This window comes from Tachypleus tridentatus, chromosome 1 (genome assembly GCF_004210375.1).
Source record: "Tachypleus tridentatus isolate NWPU-2018 chromosome 1, ASM421037v1, whole genome shotgun sequence".
Lineage (NCBI taxonomy): Eukaryota > Metazoa > Arthropoda > Merostomata > Xiphosura > Limulidae > Tachypleus > Tachypleus tridentatus.
This window is the reverse complement of record NC_134825.1, coordinates 186,726,334-186,748,779: the sequence shown is the minus strand read 5'-3', so window position 1 is coordinate 186,748,779 and position 22,446 is coordinate 186,726,334. Positions and strand designations below refer to the sequence as shown.

Genomic DNA, 22,446 nt, shown 5'->3' with positions numbered 1-22,446 from the left:
GTGGTTGGCAAAGCACAGATGGCCCATTGTGTAACTTTGGGCTTAATTGAAACAAACAATGCAGATTGCGAGTTTACTTTTGCCCTAAAACTCCAATTTCGGTTTTACGAAAGACATTACACAATGAAATACTTAATGAATGTGACTAAAATTCATTTTGAAACTGGAAAACAAATTAAAAAACAAACAAAAACTGATTTATAAATAACCTGAAAAGTAATTATTATTGACTGTTGATTAATTCACTTTCTGTTGCGTCACGGTACTTCTATTACATGTACCCAACTTTATGATTCATCATATCCTGTATGTTTCTATTTACCGATGAAAGTTTACGAATAAAAAGTTTGTTTGTTTGTTTTTTGAATTTCGCACAAAGCTACTCGAGGGCTATCTGTGCTAGCCGTGCCTAATTTAGCAGTGTAAGACTAGAAGGAAGGCAGCTAGTCATCACCACCCACCGCCAGCTCTTGGGCCACTCTTTTACCAACGAATAGTGGGATTAACTGTAAAATTATAACGCCCTAATGGCTGAAAGGGCGAGCATTTTTGGTACAACGGGGATTCGAACCCGCGACCCTCAGATTACGAGTCGCACGCCTTAACACGCTTGGCCATGCTGGGCCGTTACGAATAAAAAATATTAAATTATTGAAAACTTAAAAGACAAAAATAACATTGTTTAGAAAAAGTAAAAGTCACAGGTGGTTAAGTCACTCGATTCGTAAATATGAGGGTCGCGGGTTCGAATCCCTGTTACACCAAACATGCTTGCCTTTTCAGACGTAGGGGAGTTATAATGTGACAGTCAATCCCATTATTGGTTGGTGAAAGAGTAGCCTAAGTGTTGGCGGTGGGTGGTGATGACTAGCTGCTTTTCCTCTAGTCTTACACTGCTAAATTAGGGACGGCTAGCGCAGATAGCCCTTGTGTAGCTTTGTGCGAAATTCAAAACAAACAAACGAACAAATAGTATGAAATTCTTCTGGTACTCTAGAGACATTGGTTGATATGCTATTTGAGAGTCTGCGCAAATATCCTTAATTATTTCCTTACCTGAACAATCTGGAAGAACTGTGCTGCTTTAGCAATCGGATCTGTCACCGAAGTACAGGCGTCGCCAAAAAGAACGATTTTACGAGGTTCATCAGACAACATGTCGAAAAAACTTTTCATCCCTACAGCTGGGTCACACTGAAAATAATAATGTGTTTTATATCATTTTATTTACTGATATGTTCTATAATTCACAACTTATTTATTAATGTGGTTTCACATCTTGTTCATTCACATACTTTCTATCTCACATTTTATTTATTATGTGTTTCATATTTAGTATTTTATCATAGCCAGGTAGTTAGGGCCCTCAATTCGTAATCTGAGGGTCGTGAGTTCGAATCCATGACACATCAAACATGCTCGCCCTTTCAGCCATGGGACGTTATAAAATGACAGTCAATCCCATTATTCGTTGGTAAAGGGGTAGCCCAAAAGTTGGTGATGACTAGCTGTTTTCCCTCTAGTCTTACACTGCTAAATTAGGGACGGCTAGTGGAAATAGGCCTCGTGTAGCTTTGCGCGAAATTCAAAACGAACAATGAACACTTTATCTATTAATATGTTTGTATTCAAACCTTTATTTATATATATACCACAATGAATCCACTTCTCTTTCTCTAAAATGAATGTCTGAATCGAGATAGAAGCACATCTAAGTAGGCAATTCGAACATAGCCTCGTGAGATAATAACAAAAACAAAATTCAGAAACAGCCACTCTTAACCTCACAAGTTTTGTGTTGAAAGCCAACGAGCTGGGTTAACTCTTTATATTACACCAGTTCTTTCAGTCCTGAGTTGTAATATTTCGGTCGTAACTTTGTTTTTAAGTAACAGTTAGTTGAATGTAGAAATGTTATATTTTCTTTCAAATGATTTCGTTACTTAAAGGCAATGTTTATGTTGCTTCATTTGACAATATAATTGTTTATTTTTGAGAGTTAAGCTACGGTGATTATTATTTATCTTAACAATCAATCACAGACAGAGATAACTAGCGAAACTGCCACTTTTAGAAGAGAGTAGGTTAACAGAAGAGAAAACAATTGACTTTTGTCCGAAACCACCAAAAGACTATTCATCCCTAATTTGGAATCTATATGGGTAACTCTAATAGTTGGACTAACTGTTGCTTAATAACGCACCCCCAAGGCTGAAAGGACGAGAATGTTTCATGGTGAGATTCGAACCTGTGACCTAATTAGATCTGCAAACTTTAATTGTAATTTTTATTAACGTCTATTCATTATTGGTAAAATTCTCGCCTTTAACTTCATGTATTGATACTACTGATTGGTAATTCGCTTCATGTATTGATACTACTGATTGGTAATTCGTTTTTCTCGTGGACACAGGCCCGGCACGGCCAGGTGGGTTAAGGCGTTCGACTCGTAATCTGAGGGTCGCGGGTTCGAATCCCAGTCGCATCAAACATGCTTGCCCTTTCAGCCGTGGGGGCGCTATAATGTAACGGTCAATCCCACTATTCGTTGGTAAAAAAGTAGCCCAAGAGTTGGCGGTGGGTGGTGATGACTAGCTGCCTTCCCTCTATTCTTACACGACCCGACATAGCCAGGCGGTTAAGGCACCGACTCGTATTCTGAATTCTGAGGGTCGCGAGTTCGAATTCTTATTGCACCAAACATGCTCGCCCTCCCAGCCGTGGGGGCGTTACAATGTGACGGTCAATCCCACTTTTCGTTGGTAAAAGAGTAGCCCAAGAGTTGGCGGTGGGTGGTGATGACTAGCTGCCTTCCCTCTAGTCTTACACTGCTAAATTAGGGACGGCTAGCACAGATAGCCCTCGGGTAGCTTTGTGCGAAATTATAAAAAACAAACAAACAAAGTCTTGGACAGCCATCTAGCGGTGGATCCCGCATATGCACTCGTTTTCCTTGAGCGCAAGCGCGCGCTAAACGCTCAACTAACTTTTATTCGTTTGCTCCATAATTTTGTGCAAAATTATGTGCGGGCTACCTTGCGCTAGCCGGCCCTACTTTTGAGCTGAGAAACTAGAAGGAAGGCAGTTAATGAATAGCACTCACCGTGAACTTTGGGTTACACTGGAAGTTGACTGTTACTCTTATAATGCACGCACACTCACACACGGACCGAGAGCGTGGAACGATTTTGCAGAGACGGAAAGCATACACCTTCCGAACCACAGTACAAACACCTTAACCAGTAAAGAGGCCCCTTTGATTTAAGCATGTCCACCTCTAACCGTGAATTAGTGACGAAATGGAAGGCAGCCAGGCAGCGCTACCTACTTCGAGAAAAGGCTGTCCTAGCTATTTGAATCAAACAATGCTATTATATTATACTATACAACACGGTTATAGCTAAGATTGTGGAGCGAATTCCTCGGTATCGAGCCTCGAACCTAAATCTGCAGCAGGGCACTCTAATAACTAAACCATACCTGGACTTATGTTTGAAACTATCGGTTTTACTGTTGAGTACATATTATAACATTTAGGCATAAAACGCACAGTTTCTGTATTAAGCTCAGTAAGCGCCTCATGATACACCTGTTTAATTAGCTTCTTAGCTGGCACTGGAACCTCAGCATGATCAGTTTCTCTGTGTCGAATGAAACTCTAACACTCATTTATTCAAACTGATAAAATACGACCTGCGAAAATACCACTCATAAAGTCTTACCTTCTATCCTTCAGACTTTAAAGTATTACAGTATGAAAGAACAAAACCTAGCTCATATCCTTCAGATTTCAAAGTGTTACTACATAAAAAAAACAAACCGTAACTCTTATCCTTCAAATTTTAAAGTATTACTGTATAAAAATACAAACCGTAACTCTTATCCTTCAGATTTTAAAGTATTACTGTATAAAAAAACAAACTGTAACTCTTATCCTTCACATTTTAAAGTATTACTGTATAAAAAACAAACTGTAACTCTTATCCTTCAGATTTTAAAGTATTACTGTATAAAAACAAACCGTAACTCTTATCCTTCAGATTTTAAAGTATTACTGTATAAAAATACAAACCGTAACTCTTATCCTTCAGATCTTAAAGTATTACTGTATAAAAATACAAACCGTAACTCTTATCCTTCAGATTTTAAAGTATTACTGTATAAAAAAAACAAACTGTAACTCTTATCCTTAACTTTTTAAAGTATTACTGTATAAAAATACAAACCGTAACTCTTATCCTTCAGATTTTAAAGTATTACTGTATAAAAATACAAACCGTAACTCTTATCCTTCAGATTTTAAAGTATTACTGTATAAAAAAACAAACTGTAACTCTTATCCTTCACATTTTAAAGTATTACTGTATAAAAAATACAAACTGTAACTCTTATCCTTCAGATCTTAAAGTATTACTGTATAAAAATACAAACCGTAACTCTTATCCTTCAGATTTTAAACTATTACTGTATAAAAAAACAAACCGTAACTCTTATCATTCACATTTTAAAGTATTACTGTATAAAAAAACAAACCGTAACTCTTATCATTCACATTTTAAAGTATTACTGTATAAAAACAAACCGTAACTCTTATCATTCACATTTTAAAGTATTACTGTATAAAAAAACAAACCGTAACTCTTATCATTCACATTTTAAAGTATTACTGTATAAAAAAACAAACCGTAACTCTTATCATTCACATTTTAAACTATTACTGTATAAAAAAACAAACCGTAACTCTTATCATTCACATTTTAAAGTATTACTGTATAAAAAAACAAACCGTAACTCTTATCCTTCAGATTTCAAAGTATTACTGTATAAAAACAAACCGTAACTCTTATCCTTCAGATTTTAAAGTATTACTGTATAAAAAAACAAACCGTAACTCTTATCATTCACATTTTAAAGTATTACTGTATAAAAACAAACCGTAACTCTTATCCTTCACATTTCAAAGTATTACTGTATAAAAAAACAAACCGTAACTCTTATCATTCACATTTTAAAGTATTACTGTATAAAAAAACAAACCGTAACTCTTATCCTTCAGATTTCAAAGTATTACTGTATAAAAACAAACCGTAACTCTTATCCTTCAGATTTTAAAGTATTACTGTATAAAAAAACAAACCGTAACTCTTATCCTTCAGATTTCAAAGTATTACTGTATAAAAACAAACCGTAACTCTTATCCTTCAGATTTTAAAGTATTACTGTATAAAAAAACAAACCGTAACTCTTATCATTCACATTTTAAAGTATTACTGTATAAAAACAAACCGTAACTCTTATCCTTCAGATTTTAAAGTATTACTGTATAAAAAAACGAACTGTAACTCTTATCCTTTAGATTCTAAAGTATTACTGTATAAAAAACAAACTGTAACTCTTATCGTTCAGATTCTAAAGTATTACTGTATAAAAAACAAACTGTAACTCTTATCCTTCAGATTGTAAAGTATTACTGTATAAAAACAAACCGTAACTCTTATCCTTCAGATTTGAAAGTATTACTATGCAAATGAAACACACAAGACAAATATGAGTGAGCAAAATCAATGATAACCAACATTTTTAAAACAAACTTTGGATAAGAGTATTTAAAACTTCTATTTGTCAGTACATATATTTTTAATTAAACGATATGTTCCTTGGGGTACGCCCTTTCACCCGTGTGGGCGTGACGGTCAATCCCACTATTTGTTGGTAAAAGAGTAGCCCAAGAGTTGGTGGTGGGTGGTACTGACTAGCTGCCTTCCTTCTAGTCTTACACTGCTAAATTAGGGACGACTAGCGCAGATAGCTCTCGTAGCTTTGCGCGAAATTCAAAACAAACCAAACCTTAATGGTAAAACTTATATAACTGTTCCTGAGAATAAACGGTATACGCGAGGTTTCGAGACATTTGCGTGCAACGCCACTACGTATCTATCTACAAGAGAATATAGTCCGGAAATCTAAATCCATAATACCTCCATTCCATACTGACTAAACATTCAATCAAATGTAGCACCTTTATTACGAACCTCTGAAAGTAGTTATAAATCATCAAAATTTGGTTTATCTTATTGTTGCTATTGGTCTGGTTTTATGTTTTGTTTTAATTACTTATATTCCAACTTGTCGAGTCTCTAGTTTTCATATGTTATATCATGAATCTGCCTTACATGATTGTTTGTTTGTTAGACACAGTAACCTAACTTCAGTGTGCCCATAGCAGGGACCAATCTCTGGTTTTTAGCTCATAATCTCTCAAGCTTACTGGTGAAAAGGGTTAGAAAGCGGTAAGTAAATAGTATTAGTGCTAATAATTAAAACTTACCAACTTAAACAACTTTATTTTTGAAAACAATTCCGTTGAGTTGATTTATGAGTAGTGTGTGTTCGTGATATATACATATATATTTGTACGTGTGCATGTTTGAATGATGATTCATTCATTATATATGAATATATATTAACAAAACTAACTTTAGCATTCTATGTTTATATATATGAATAAGGCCATTTAACAACTTAGCACTACTTTTTGCAGATGTACACCTTGTGACATGATAGTCACAGCAGACTTAATGAGTGTGTTTACCTCTTGAATTACTGCCCCCAATATGGTAGAGGCACTAATTAACACGACATCAGTAAAGTGATAGTTTACTGTGACTGTCATGCTTTTATACGCGACTTAATGTGTACATCCGCAAAAAATAGTGCCAAGTTCTTTCATGACCTTATTTTTAACTAAATATAATTTTAGTAACATTTTCCCAATTTTTATTTCTTTATATTTATTTAATACATTTTTGTATTTATTACAGAACAGTTTAATAATTTTAACTAAAGATTGTTTATTAAATCCATTAACTATTAATTTTCATATCAGTATTTCAACATTATTAACAAAATATTGTAATTTATTACATGTTTTACAATATCAAAATAACTGTGAAGTTATAATGTTTATAACAGAAGGTATGGTACATTACTATGTAAGGAGGGTAAACAATATCTGAATAATTGTTAAGTTATAATGTTTATAACAGAAGGTATGGTACATTACTATGTAAGGAGGGTAAACAATATCTGAATAACTGTTAAGTTATAATGTTTATAACAGAAGGTATGGTACATTACTATGTAAGGAAGGTAAACAATATATGAATAACTGTTAAATTATAATGTTCATAACAGAAGGTATGGTACATTACTATGTAAGGAAGGTAAACAATACGTGAATAACTGTTAAGTTATAATGTTTATAACAGAAGGTATGGTACATTACTATGTAAGTAGGGTAAACCATCTACTGGAAAGGCAAAATATATTCTCTTTTCAAAAATATTTACATTGGTATCCTTTTTATCAATAATTTTAATTTCTAAATCTAAATAACGTACTTCTGTAATAGATATTGAAGTATTTCTGTTGGATAAATGATGTTAATAACATTAAATATTTCAGAATTATTTATGTTAATTAAATTATCTATATATCTGTAAGTTAAAGTAAAAATATCTAGAATTGTAAAGTTTTCGAAAATTTATTTTAATAAGAGTATAAATATAAATTTGCTACACAAGTTGAATAGTTATCTCCCATTGGAACTATTTTATCACTTGTTTAAAAACCTGTTTACTTTATTGAAAAATATAAAATCACTATAAATACAGACACTTAACATATCTTTTTATGTTTTTGGAACTATATTTTCTTTTCTTCAGTTCTATAAAAGGATAACAATATTGTTCTATTAATGAATTAAAAATTAATCTCTTAATAGTATTGTGGTATATAATGTTGTAAAATCAAATGTATGAATACTATTTACCTGCTCACAGTTTCTTAGACATACTAAAATAGGTTGGTTATTTTTTATTATTCAAAATTTTAGTGAAATTAAATAACTACATCCAAATGAAGCTGAATGAATAAACAGAATCATGAGGAAGGGCTGTGTTAAAAACAGCAAATCGAATACACAGAATTATGAGGAAGGATTGTGTTAAAAACAGCAAATCGAATACACAGAATTATGAGGAAGGGCTGTGTTAAAAACAGCAAATCGAATACACAGAATTATGAGGAAGGATTGTGTTATAAACAGAAAATCCAACAAACAGAATCATGAAGAAGGGTTGTGTTATAAACAGCAAATCCAACAAACAGAATCATGAAGAAGGGTTGTGTTAAAAACACCGAATCCAATAAACAGAATCAGGAAGAAGGGCTGTGTTAACAACAGCAAATCCAATAAACAGAATCATGAAGAAGGGTTGTGTTAACAACAGCAAATCCAACAAACAGAATCATGAAGAAGGGTTGTGTTAACAACAGCAAATCCAACAAACAGAATCATGAAGAAGGGTTGTGTTAAAAACAGCAAATCCAATAAACAGAATCATGAGGAAGGGTTGTGTTAAAAACAACAAACCCAATAAACAGAATCAAGAGGAAGAGATGTGTTAAAAACAGCAAATCCAATAAACAGAATCATGAGGAAGGGTTGTGTTAAAAACAGCAAATCCAATAAACAGAATCATGAGGAAGGGTTGTGTTAAAAACAGCAAATAGAATAAACAGAATCATGAGGAAGGGTTGTGTTAAAAACAGCAAATCCAATAAACAGAATCATGAGGAAGGGACGTGTTAAAAACAGCAAATCCAATAAACAGAATCATGAGGAAGGGTTGTGTTAAAACCAGCAAACCCAATAAACAGAATCAAGAGGAAGGGCTGTGTTAAAAACAGCAAATCCAATAAACAGAATCATGAGAAAGGGTTGTGTTAAAACAGCAAATTCAATAAACAGAATCATGAGGAAGGGACGTGTTAAAAACAGCAAATCCAATAAACAGAATTATGAGGAAGGGTTGTGTTAAAAACAGCAAATCGAATAAACAGAATCATGAGGAAGGGTTGTGTTAAAAACAGCAAATCCAATAAACAGAATCAAGAGGAAGGGCTGTGTTAAAAACAGCAAATCGAATAAACAGAATCATGAGGAAGGGTTGTGTTAAAACCAGCAAACACAATAAACAGAATCATAATGAAGGGTTGTGTTAAAAACAGCAAATCCAATAAACAGAATCATGAGAAAGGGTTGTGCTAAAACAGCAAATTCAATAAACAGAATCATGAGGAAGGGACGTGTTAAAAACAGCAAATTCAATAAACAGAATTATGAGGAAGGGTTGTGTTAAAAACAGCAAATCGAATAAACAGAATCATGAGGAAGGGTTGTGTTAAAAACAGCAAATCCAATAAACAAAATCATGAGGAAGGGCTGTGTTAAAAACATCAAATCGAATAAACAGAATCATGAGGAAGGGTTGTGTTAAAACCAGCAAATCCAATAAATAGAATCATGAGAAAGGGTTGTGTTAAAAACATCAAATCGAATAAACAGAATCATGAGGAAGGGTTGTGTTAAAACCAGCAAACCCAATAAACAGAATCATGAGGAAAGGTTGTGTTAAAAACATCAAATCGAATAAACAGAATCATGAGGAAGGGTTGTGTTAAAACCAGCAAACCCAATAAACAGAATCAAGAGGAAGGGTTGTGTTAAAAACAGCAAATCGAATAAACAGAATCATGAGGAAGGGTTGTGTTAAAAACAGCAAATCCAATAAACAGAATCATGAGGAAGGGTTGTGTTAAAAACATCAAATCGAATAAACAAAATTATGAGGAAGGCTGTGTTAAAAACAGCAAATCCAATAAACAGAATCATGAGGAAGGGACGTGTTAAAAACAGCAAATCCAATAAACAGAATCATGAGGAAGGGACGTGTTAAAAACAGCAAATCCAATAAACAGAATCATAATGAAGGGTTGTGTTAAAAACAGCACATCCAATAAACAGAATCATGAGGAAGGGTTGTGTTAAAAACAGCAAATCTAAACCTCTGATTAATTATATTATAAACATAAATTTTGAAGCCATAAACAATACACATGAAACAAAATATGCTGCATATTTAAAAAAGAAAAGAATCCTTGGGTACAAGCTTCAACGTGAGATTATAAAATATATCCTAGGTTTTGGAGGTGACTTGAAAGTATAACCCACATTACTGTGGGAATACACCGTCTATCAGTTTTAACCTCCTATTCATTAGTCTCACATAATAAAATTAGAAATTAAGAGAGCGAGATGTGGGTGCTGAAGCCCACAACGTCCCACATCTATATCCCTTCATGCCTGCAGACAGTTGCGGGAAAGTGACTCCCAAGTTAAAATAAAAATAAGATAAACATAAAAAAGCTGAAAAAATAAATTAAAAAATGAAAATAAGGTACTACCACTTGGGGGCAAGTAAGATAAAACTTGCCTTTTAACGTTAGTGTTCCTGCCCCCAATAAGGTAGATTCACGAATTAAAACGACATCAGTAAAGGTATTATACCTCTATATTTACATCAAGATATGAAACGTTGTGTTTCATTGAAAACTCTGTGTCAATCTTCAAAGTAGATTTAGCTTTCGTTCAATAAGCAATCAAAACACGGATTTCTCTTTTAAACAATCTAAACTACCCTTCTTCTTTTGAGAGTTAGAACATTTATGAAAACATCACGTGAACAGAGAAGCTCGTGATGCCGGTGACAATGTGATAGATAAACAGAAACGAAGTTTACAGTGTAGAACAAAGCGATGGTAACATTGAACTGCATTCTTTCAAGGGCAACAAATAGCTGAATATCGAGATAAAAAAAAAAGCTCGATTCGTTTACCCTGACCCTACATAAGGTGAGGTGTTTAACGAAAACTCCTTAGGGTTGTCTGAAACGTCGAGCTGTAGTTATTGTTTTACTCACCCTGATAAATACACAGATTTTTCCTTCAAAGGTAAAATTAATATACTTTATCATATACTCTGAACATTCAATAAATCTCAAGTAAAATCAATACAGAAGAGAAACAGTAAAACTCCTGCACAGGTCGTTCTCTTTAAAAAAAAATTAGCCTAATTCGATCATTACTCTAGTATTACCCTCAATAGATCATTCTCCAGGTATTATCCTCATTAGATCATTCCTCGGTATTATCCTCATTAGATCATTCCCCGGTATTATCCTCATTAGATCATTCCCCGGTATTATCCTCAATAGATCATTCTCCAGGTATTATCCTCATTAGATCATTCTCCAGGTATTACCCTCAATAGATCATTCTCCAGGTATTATCCTCATTAGATCATTCCCCGGTATTATCCTCATTAGATAATTCTCCAGGTATTATCCTCATTAGATCATTCCCCGGTATTATCTCCAGTATATCATTCCCGGTATTATCTCCAGTATATCATTCCCGGTATCTCTAGTATATCATTTCACAGGTATTATCTCAGTATATCATTCCCGGTATTAGGTATATCATTCCCGGTATTATCTCATTAGTATCATCATTAGATCATTCCCCGGTATTATCTCCAGTATATCATTCCCCGGTATTATCTCCAGTATATCATTCCCCGGTATTATCTCCAGTATATCATTCCCCGGTATTATCCTCATTAGATCATTCCCCGGTATTATCATCATTAGATCATTCCCCGGTATTATCTCCAGTATATCATTTCACAGGTATTTTATTATTGGGGTATAAATATCATTTTTAAAACTGTAGCTTTCTTCACAAGATACCCCCCCTCCTTTTCGAACAAACCTCCCCCTAAAAATCTTGTTATTGTAGTTAAACTTCGGACCCCAGAAGTCTCCTTTTTGTGAACATATCTTTTGGAACACATATATCAGTGTTTTTGGACTAACCACCCTCCCTTGTTTAACAAATTTCCTGAATTTCTATAATTTGCAGACTAGTTCACTTTCCTGTTTTTTAAGGGGGTGACAAATTAACTATAGTTATATTCTCGCACCCTCGTGACACAAAACTGTCTAAAAACTAAAGTGTTCCAAGTTATAAGAAACTATTGTGAATAGATATAACACACTTGAAGATTCGAAAAAATTGTGTATGTTAATAGACCAGTCATGACTAGGGTCTGGGAGCATTTTCATAGTTTCACAAACCTAGAATAAAACATACAATAGATTTAACTAAAGTCGTCCAAAGCCCTTGTATTATCTGTCTTACAGAGATATCTGGTCGGTTATAGTGTTAGTGTACGTTCATCACGTGAATGGCCATCAAGAACATACGTAGAGTGTTTCTTCTATAACCAACTCATACAACATATGTTGTGTTTAGTTCATAAACAACTCACACAGAACACGTAGTGTGTAACTTCTATAATCAACTCATATAACACATGTTGTGTTTCTTCTATAACCACCTCATACAACACATGTTGTGTTTCTTCTAGAAACAACTCATACAACACATGTTGTGTTTCTTCTATAAACAATTCATACAACATATGTTGTGTTTCTTCTATAACCAACTCATACAACACATGTTGTGTTTCTTCTAGAAACAACTCATACAACACATGTTGTGTTTCTTCTATAAACAACTCATACAACATATATACTGTGTTTAGTTCATAAACAACTCATACAACACATGTTGTGTTTCTTCTAGAAACAACTCATACAACACATGTTGTGTTTCTTCTATAAACAATTCATACAACACATGTTGTGTTTCTTCTATAAACAATTCATACAACATATGTTGTGTTTCTTCTATAACCAACTCATACAACACATGTTGTGTTTCTTCTAGAAACAACTCATACAACACATGTTGTGTTTCTTCTATAAACAATTCATACAACACATGTTCTGATTCTTCTAGAAACAACTCATACAACATATATACTGTGTTTAGTTCATAAACAACTCATACAACACATGTTGTGTTTCTTCTAGAAACAACTCATACAACATATATACTGTGTTTAGTTCATAAACAACTCATACAACACGTTGTGTTTCTTCTATAAACAACTCATACAACACATGTTGTGATTCTTCTAGAAACAACTCATACAACATATATACTGTGTTTAGTTCATAACCAACTCATACAACACATGTTGTGTTTCTTCTAGAAACAACTCATACAACACATGTTGTGTTTCTTCTATAAACAATTCATACAACACATGTTGTGATTCTTCTAGAAACAACTCATACAACATATATACTGTGTTTAGTTCATAAACAACTCATACAACACATGTTGTGTTTCTTCTAGAAACAACTCATACAACATATATACTGTGTTTAGTTCATAAACAACTCATACAACACATGTTGTGTTTCTTCTATAAACAACTCATACAACACATGTTGTGATTCTTCTAGAAACAACTCATACAACATATATACTGTGTTTAGTTCATAAACAACTCATACAACACATGTTGTGTTTCTTCTAAAAACAACTCATACAACACATGTTGTGTTTCTTCTATAACCAACTCATACAACACATGTTGTGATTCTTCTAGAAACAACTCATACAACATATATACTGTGTTTAGTTCATAAACAACTCATACAACACATGTTGTGTTTCTTCTAGAAACAACTCATACAACACATGTTGTGTTTCTTCTAGAAACAACTCATACAACACATGTTGTGATTCTTCTAGAAACAACTCATACAACATATATACTGTGTTTAGTTCATAAACAACTCATACAACACATGTTGTGTTTCTTCTAGAAACAACTCATACAACACATGTTGTGTTTCTTCTATAAACAACTCATACAACACATGTTGTGTTTCTTCTATAAACAATTCATACAACACATGTTGTGATTCTTCTAGAAAACTCATACAACATATATACTGTGTTTAGTTCATAAACAACTCATACAACACATGTTGTGTTTCTTCTAGAAACAACTCATACAACACATGTTGTGTTTCTTCTATAAACAACTCATACAACACATGTTGTGATTCTTCTAGAAACAACTCATACAACATATATACTGTGTTTAGTTCATAAACAACTCATACAACACATGTTGTGTTTCTTCTAGAAACAACTCATACAACACATGTTGTGTTTCTTCTATAAACAATTCATACAACACATGTTGTGTTTCTTCTATAAACAATTCATACAACATATGTTGTGTTTCTTCTATAACCAACTCATACAACACATGTTGTGTTTCTTCTAGAAACAACTCATACAACACATGTTGTGTTTCTTCTAGAAACAACTCATACAACATATATACTGTGTTTAGTTCATAAACAACTCATACAACATATGTAGTGTTTCTTCTATAACCAACTCATACAACATATGTTGTGTTTAGTTCATAAACAACTCATACAACACATGTTGTGTTTCTTCTAGAAACAACTCATACAACACATGTTGTGTTTCTTCTATTAACAACTACATACAACATATGTAATGTGTTACTTCTATATACAACTACATACAACATATGTAATGTGTTACTTCTATAAACAACTACATACAACATATGTAATGTGTTACTTCAATAAACAACTACATACAACATATGTTGTGTTTCTTCTATTAACAATTACATACAACATATGTAATGTGTTACTTCTATAAACAACTACATACAGCATATGTAATGTGTTACTTCAATAAACAACTACATACAACATATGTAATGTGTTACTTCTATATACAACTACATACAACATATGTAATGTGTTACTTCTATAAACAACTACATACAACATATGTTGTGTTTCTTCTATTAACAACTACATACAACATATGTAATGTGTTACTTCTATAAACAACTACATGCAACATATGTTGTGTTTCTTCTATTAACAACTACATACAACATATGTAATGTGTTACTTCTATAAACAACTACATACAACATATGTAATGTGTTACTTCTATAAACAACTACATACAACATATGTAATGTGTTACTTCTATATACAACTACATACAACATATGTAATGTGTTACTTCTATAAACAACTACATACAACATATGTTGTGTTTCTTCTATAAACAACTACATACAACATATGTAATGTGTTTCTTCTATAAACAACTACATACAACATATGTAATGTGTTACTTCTATATACAACTACATACAACATATGTAATGTGTTACTTCTATAAACAACTACATACAACATATGTAATGCGTTACTTCTGTAAACAACTACATACAACATATGTAATGTGATACTTCTATAAACAACTACATACAACATATGTAATGTGTTACTTCTATAAACAACTACATACAACATATGTAATGTGTTACTTCTATAACCAACTCATACAACATATGTGTGGTCATACTTTTTGTTTAATAAATGTAGCCTTACGTAGTTTTAGAACACAGTTAGGACAAATGCTGATCATTACTCTGAGTAACCATGCATTTTATCTACATATATTTCATTTGTTTACTTTTGTAAACGTCAGCTGCAGTACGTACATATCGGCTCTATTTCTGCACGTTCCCTTTTGGTTAATCTGCCTAACTCAATAAAGCTGTACTTATGTACCGACACTTTATAACTCCATGTACTGTATAAACATCACTTAAGCAGGAAAGATATCATTTCTGTTTTAAAAAATTTCAAATCTTTCTTTGTTGTCAAATTTATATAAATATCAGTACAGTTATGTTCTTTGATGTCAAGTCTATATAAATATCAGTACAGTTATGTTCTTTGATGTCAAGTCTATATAAGTATCAATACAGTTATGTTCTTTGTTGTCAAGTTTATATAAATATCAGTACAGTTATGTTCTTTGATGTCGAGTCTATATAAATATCAGTACAGTTATGTTCTTTGATGTCAAGTCTATATAAATATCAGTACAGTTATGTTCTTTGTTGTCAAGTTTATATAAATATCAGTACAGTTTTGTTCTTTGATGTCAAGTCTATATAAATATCAGTACAGTTATGTTCTTTGTTGTCAAGTTTATATAAATATCAGTACAGTTATGTTCTTTGATGTCAAGTCTATATAAATATCAGTACAGTTATGTTCTTTGATGTCAAGTCTATATAAATATCAGTACAGTTATGTTCTTTGATGTCAAGTCTATATAAATATCAGTACAGTTATGTTCTTTGATGTCAAGTCTATATAAATATCAGTACAGTTATGTTCTTTGATGTCAAGTTTATATAAATATCAGTACAGTTATGTTCTTTGATGTCAAGTCTATATAAATATCAGTACAGTTATGTTCTTTGTTGTCAAGTTTATATAAATATCAGTACAGTTATGTTCTTTGATGTCAAGTCTATATAAATATCAGTACAGTTATGTTCTTTGTTGTCAAGTTTATATAAATATCAGTACAGTTATGTTCTTTGATGTCAAGTCTATATAAATATCAGTACAGTTATGTTCTTTGTTGTCAAGTCTATATAAATATCAGTACAGTTATGTTCTTTGATGTCAAGTCTATATAAATATCAGTACAGTTATGTTCTTTGATGTCAAGTCTATATAAATATCAGTACAGTTATGTTCTTTGATGTCAAGTCTATATAAATATCAGTACAGTTATGTTCTTTGATGTCAAGTCTATATAAATATCAGTACAGTTATGTTCTTTGATGTCAAGTCTATATAAGTATCAGTACAGTTATGTTCTTTGTTGTCAAGTTTGTATAAATATCAGTACAGTTATGTTCTTTGATGTCAAGTCTATATAAATATCAGTACAGTTATGTTCTTTGTTGTCAAGTTTATATAAATATCAGTACAGTTATGTTCTTTGATGTCAAGTCTATATAAATATCAGTACAGTTATGTTCTTTGTTGTCAAGTTTATATAAATATCAGTACAGTTATGTTCTTTGATGTCAAGTCTATATAAATATCAGTACAGTTATGTTCTTTGTTGTCAAGTTTATATAAATATCAGTACAGTTATGTTCTTTGATGTCAAGTCTATATAAATATCAGTACAGTTATGTTCTTTGTTGTCAAGTCTATATAAATATCAGTACAGTTATGTTCTTTGATGTCAAGTCTATATAAATATCAGTACAGTTATGTTCTTTGATGTCAAGTCTATATAAATATCAGTACAGTTATGTTCTTTGATGTCAAGTCTATATAAATATCAGTACAGTTATGTTCTTTGTTGTCAAGTCTATATAAATATCAGTACAGTTATGTTCTTTGATGTCAACTTTATATAAATATCAGTACAGTTATGTTCTTTGATGTCAAGTCTATATAAATATCAGTACAGTTATGTTCTTTGATGTCAAGTCTATATAAATATCAGTACAGTTATGTTCTTTGATGTCAAGTCTATATAAATATCAGTACAGTTATGTTCTTTGATGTCAAGTCTATATAAATATCAGTACAGTTATGTTCTTTGATGTCAAATCTATATAAATATCAGTACAGTTATATTATTTGTTGCCAACTCCATATAAATATCCGTACAGTTATGATGCAGATATAAGTTATAGATATAACCAATTTCTTTGTTTTGTTTCATTATTTTCCTGTTATTTACGAGTTTCCATCCACATTTTCTCTTACACAACTTAGAAAAACAAGCACTTCTCTAACCTAATGCATCTAAAAGTAATATTGATGTTCAAATAACAAAAGTTTCCCTATTTTTAAAATTTTGTTGAAACTTTCGTGTTACAGATAAGTATACTTTATGTTGAAACTTTCGTGTTACAGATAAGTGTACTTAATGTCGAAACTTTCATGTTACAAATAAGTATACTTAATGTTGAAACATTCGTGTTACAGATAAGTGTACTTTATGTTGAAACTTTCATGTTACAGATAAGTATACTTAATGTTGAAACTTTCGTGTTACAGATAAGTATACTTAATGTTGAAACTTTCGTGTTACAGATAAGTATACTTTATGTTGAAACTTTCGTGTTACAGATAAGTATACTTAATGTTGAAACTTTCGTGTTACAGATAAGTGTACTTTATGTCGAAACTTTCGTGTTACAGATAAGTGTACTTAATGTCAAAACTTTCGTGTTACAGATAAGTATACTTAATGTTGAAACATTCGTGTTACAGATAAGTGTACTTTATGTCGAAATTTTCGTGTTACAGATAAGTATACTTAATGTTGAAACTTTCGTGTTACAGATAAGTATACTTTATGTTGAAACTTTCGTGTTACAGATAAGTATACTTAATGTTGAAACTTTCGTGTTACAGATAAGTGTACTTTATGTCGAAACTTTCGTGTTACAGATAAGTATACTTAATGTTGAAACTTTCGTGTTACAGATAAGTATACTTTATGTGGAAACTTTCGTGTTACAGATAAGTATACTTAATGTTGAAACTTTCGTGTTACAGATAAGTATACTTTATGTTGAAACTTTCGTGTTACAGATAAGTATACTTTATGTTGAAACTTTCGTGTTACAGATAAGTATACTTAATGTTGAAACTTTCGTGTTACAGATAAGTATACTTAATGTTGAAACTTTCGTGTTACAGATAAGTATACTTTATGTTGAAACTTTCGTGTTACAGATAAGTATACTTAATGTTGAAACTTTCGTGTTACAGATAAGTGTACTTTATGTCGAAACTTTCGTGTTACAGATAAGTGTACTTAATGTCGAAACTTTCGTGTTACAGATAAGTATACTTAATGTTGAAACATTCGTGTTACAGATAAGTGTACTTTATGTTGAAACTTTCGTGTTACAGATAAGTATACTTTATGTTGAAACTTTCGTGTTACAGATAAGTGTACTTTATGTTGAAACTTTCGTGTTACAGATAAGTATACTTTATGTTGAAACTTTCGTGTTACAGATAAGTATACTTAATGTCGAAACTTTCGTGTTACAGATAAGTATACTTTATGTTGAAACTTTCGTGTTACAGATAAGTATACTTAATGTTGAAACTTTCGTGTTACAGATAAGTATACTTTATGTTGAAACTTTCGTGTTACAGATAAGTATACTTAATGTTGAAACTTTCGTGTTACAGATAAGTGTACTTTATGTCGAAACTTTCGTGTTACAGATAAGTGTACTTAATGTCGAAACTTTCGTGTTACAGATAAGTATACTTAATGTTGAAACATTCGTGTTACAGATAAGTGTACTTTATGTTGAAACTTTCGTGTTACAGATAAGTGTACTTAATGTCGAAACTTTCGTGTTACAGATAAGTATACTTAATGTTGAAACATTCGTGTTACAGATAAGTGTACTTTATGTTGAAACTTTCGTGTTACAGATAAGTATACGTTATGTTGAAACTTTCGTGTTACAGATAAGTATACTTAATGTTGAAACTTTCGTGTTACAGATAAGTATACTTATTGTTGAAACTTTCGTGTTACAGATAAGTATACTTTATGTTGAAACTTTCGTGTTACAGATAAGTATACTTTATGTTGAAACTTTCGTGTTACAGATAAGTGTACTTAATGTCGAAACTTTCGTGTTACAGATAAGTGTACTTTATGTCGAAACTTTCGTGTTACAGATAAGTGTACTTAATGTCGAAACTTTCGTGTTACAGATAAGTATACTTAATGTTGAAACTTTTGTGTTACAGATAAGTATACTTTATGTTGAAACTTTCGTGTTACAGATAAGTATACTTAATGTTGATAAACAAACAACGGAAATTACTTTTATTTTTCTTTCGCAAAATAACAAAATCTATTCCCATCTATATTTTCCAGACACTCCCATCAGCTCAGAATGTTTGTTGTTTAAGAGACCTCAGATTATAAGGACGCATAAATGGATTTGAAATTAATCAGAATTTTGACCAATAAAAAACTTTTGAAATAGCAAGTCTAGGGAGACCAATAAATCAAAAATCTTTGAAATATGAAACTTTACTGACTTTAACAGAGTTATATGAGTAACTTTGTTAGATTATTTCAGGACGTAAAGTAAAACTTTACACACATCAAACATGGTATTAAACTTTTCGGACACGCCTCACTACGTTATAAATTGTTTCACTTTAAGGTAGTAAATGCTAATTTTATCTATGAGTTTGGCCACTATCTACCTCATTAAAAAGTTGTAATCGAAAAACTTCGCTTTCCTCCATTTTCGTATTTGCATCAGTGGAATAGTTCTAAATTTGGCCAATTAGCTTTAGTTCTTGATAAAATAAAACAATGATACAAAGGAATGATAGAATTTTATGTGATTTTGGAATGGCAACGCATGGCATGTGGCACCACGAGCTTGATGTGTGACATTCCTTTCATGATGAATTACTCATCACATGACAATGGAACAATGCCACAGACAGACACGTGGATTAAGAATATTGTTTAAACCCTTCTTCAGGAAAGAATTTTCATACATTCCAATTTTTAACCGATAAAGAATCAAATATCACAACCTTTAATATTATTTATAGAAAACAAAACAATATTTAACCTTAACCTGATCCGTCCTCTGTTCCAAAATAAAATCTGTGATCACAAAAGTGAACCCTTTGATCCAAAACAATATTGTACACATCTTTAAACACCATTAATGACATAATAGACAGGACTCTAATATGACGAGGACTCAGAAGGCAAGTGTTTCTAATTATCCAATCACTGCTTGGAATCAATAGCATGTCCCATGACAAAGGTTCCTGAAAGAAATGGAGGTTCATTTGATCACGTACAACGATACAATTCACATGCACCTTTATGCTCGTATGATGGGTAGTTTATGGAACGTAACTATGGCAATATCCTGACCTTCACAGAGATTGCAGTGTTCGACGGCAGCGCACGAACATGAACATCATGGTAGATAACCAAAGATGGAGAAAGAAATTCCAATAGAAGCAAAGAACCTAGAACAGCGTTACTATATAATGCCATAGGTTCTCCGTATAAGTCACGTTTCATACTCTACAGGACGTTTAGACTTCTTACTGTGATAATAAAGTTTGGAAATATTCATCATGTTTTCAAACCACAACCAAAATATACATGTCTTGACAGTAACATTTACGTTTAACGCCGGTATTTATTCTAAGCATTCTAGTCGTATTTATTGTTTACTGTCTAAACCTTCTACATGCGTTACCCTTTTATAATAACTCGCTTATAAACTTGAGCTACTACGAGAATTAAAGGAACGAAATATTTTTACAGTTAACTTGAGGTTTCATCAAACAAAAAAAAACAGAGATGAAATTAAAGCTTCAAAGTTTCTGCTAAATGCAATCCATAAACAGTCTAGTAGGACTATTTACAACACATGTAACGTGTACTGTCAGGATGATAAAACATCTTTGTTCATCAGAAGGTAATCAAAACATCTCTATTGGCTCACACACACATTGTAGCATATCTTTGTTCATCAGAAGGTAATCAGAACATCTCTATTGGCTCACACACACAATGCAGTATGTCTTTGTTCATCAGAAGGTAATCAGAACATCTCTATTGGCTCACACACACAATGCAGTATATCTTTGTTCATCAGAAGGTAATCAGAACGTCTCTATTGGCTCACACACACATTATAGCATATCTTTGTTCATCAGAAGGTAATCAGAACATCTCTGTTGGCTCACACACACATTGTAGTATATCTTTGTTCATCAGAAGGTAACCAGAACATCTCTATTGGCTCACACACACATTGTAGTATATCTTTGTTCATCAGAAGGTAACCAGAACATCTCTATTGGCTCACACACACATTGTAGTATATCTTTGTTCATCAGAAGGTAATCAGAACATCTCTATTAACTCACACAAACATTTTAGTATATCCTTGTTTATAAGGAAGTAATCAGAACATCTCTATTAGTTCACAGACACTGTAGTATACCTTTGGTTATCAGGGAGTAATCAATAGAGGGTAACGTTAATAATAAACTATTTCTCGGTGAATACATGTGGAACTTCACATTCCACCATAAATTCGTTATTATTTTTACTTACACGAGTGAAGAGTGACATTATTTTAAACCACAACAGATGACTGAATCAGTGGAATATTAAGATTGTATAACTCGTTAAAAAGCTTTGTAGGAAGACAACCTGGTAAAGTGATAACCGTTAAAAGTGGTTTCTCGCTTGTCAAACTACACTTTCCAAAAAAACTATTAAAATAGGCAGATAAGCGAGCGAACAAATAAATTCCTCATAATAGACGATCTACCTTACTGCCAGAAACAGGAAAAAACAGAATCAAAAATAAGGAGGAAAAAAGAAAAGAAATTGTTGTCTGAAACAATCACAAAGAAGTGATTACGTGTTGCTATCTTGTTGCACGTAAAGAATATGATAGTACATTGATCGTGGAATGTTATGTTAGCTTCTGATAAAAACAACATTATTAAAAGATATTTCTAAGCTAGAAACATCTTAGTTCATTATGTATAAATTACATTTGTAATTACGTTATCGATATAGTAATTCGCTTCACTGCATTGCATTGAGTGGAAAACCGCAGAGTTTATGACAGTAAAATTTCGGGTTCGATACCTATGTCGAGCACGGCGCAGACACTTTATTGTGCAA

The 22,446-nt window shown here is 32.1% G+C and overlaps 2 protein-coding genes across 3 annotated transcripts in view; one reads left to right on the top strand and one right to left on the bottom strand.

Annotated features, from left to right (window-relative positions):
* LOC143232168 (gamma-aminobutyric acid type B receptor subunit 2-like) overlaps positions 1–22,446 on the top strand; it is a 291,391-nt gene that overhangs the window by 166,523 nt on the left and 102,422 nt on the right. The gene's annotated exons all lie outside the window — the stretch shown is intronic.
* The window catches only part of LOC143222696 (gamma-aminobutyric acid type B receptor subunit 2-like), a 77,355-nt gene that overhangs the window by 25,738 nt on the left and 29,171 nt on the right, over positions 1–22,446 (bottom strand). The window contains exon 3 of the mRNA XM_076449596.1: positions 1,057–1,194. Within this exon, the coding sequence (XP_076305711.1) occupies positions 1,057–1,194 (138 nt within the window). The remainder of the gene's footprint in view (positions 1–1,056; positions 1,195–22,446) is intronic.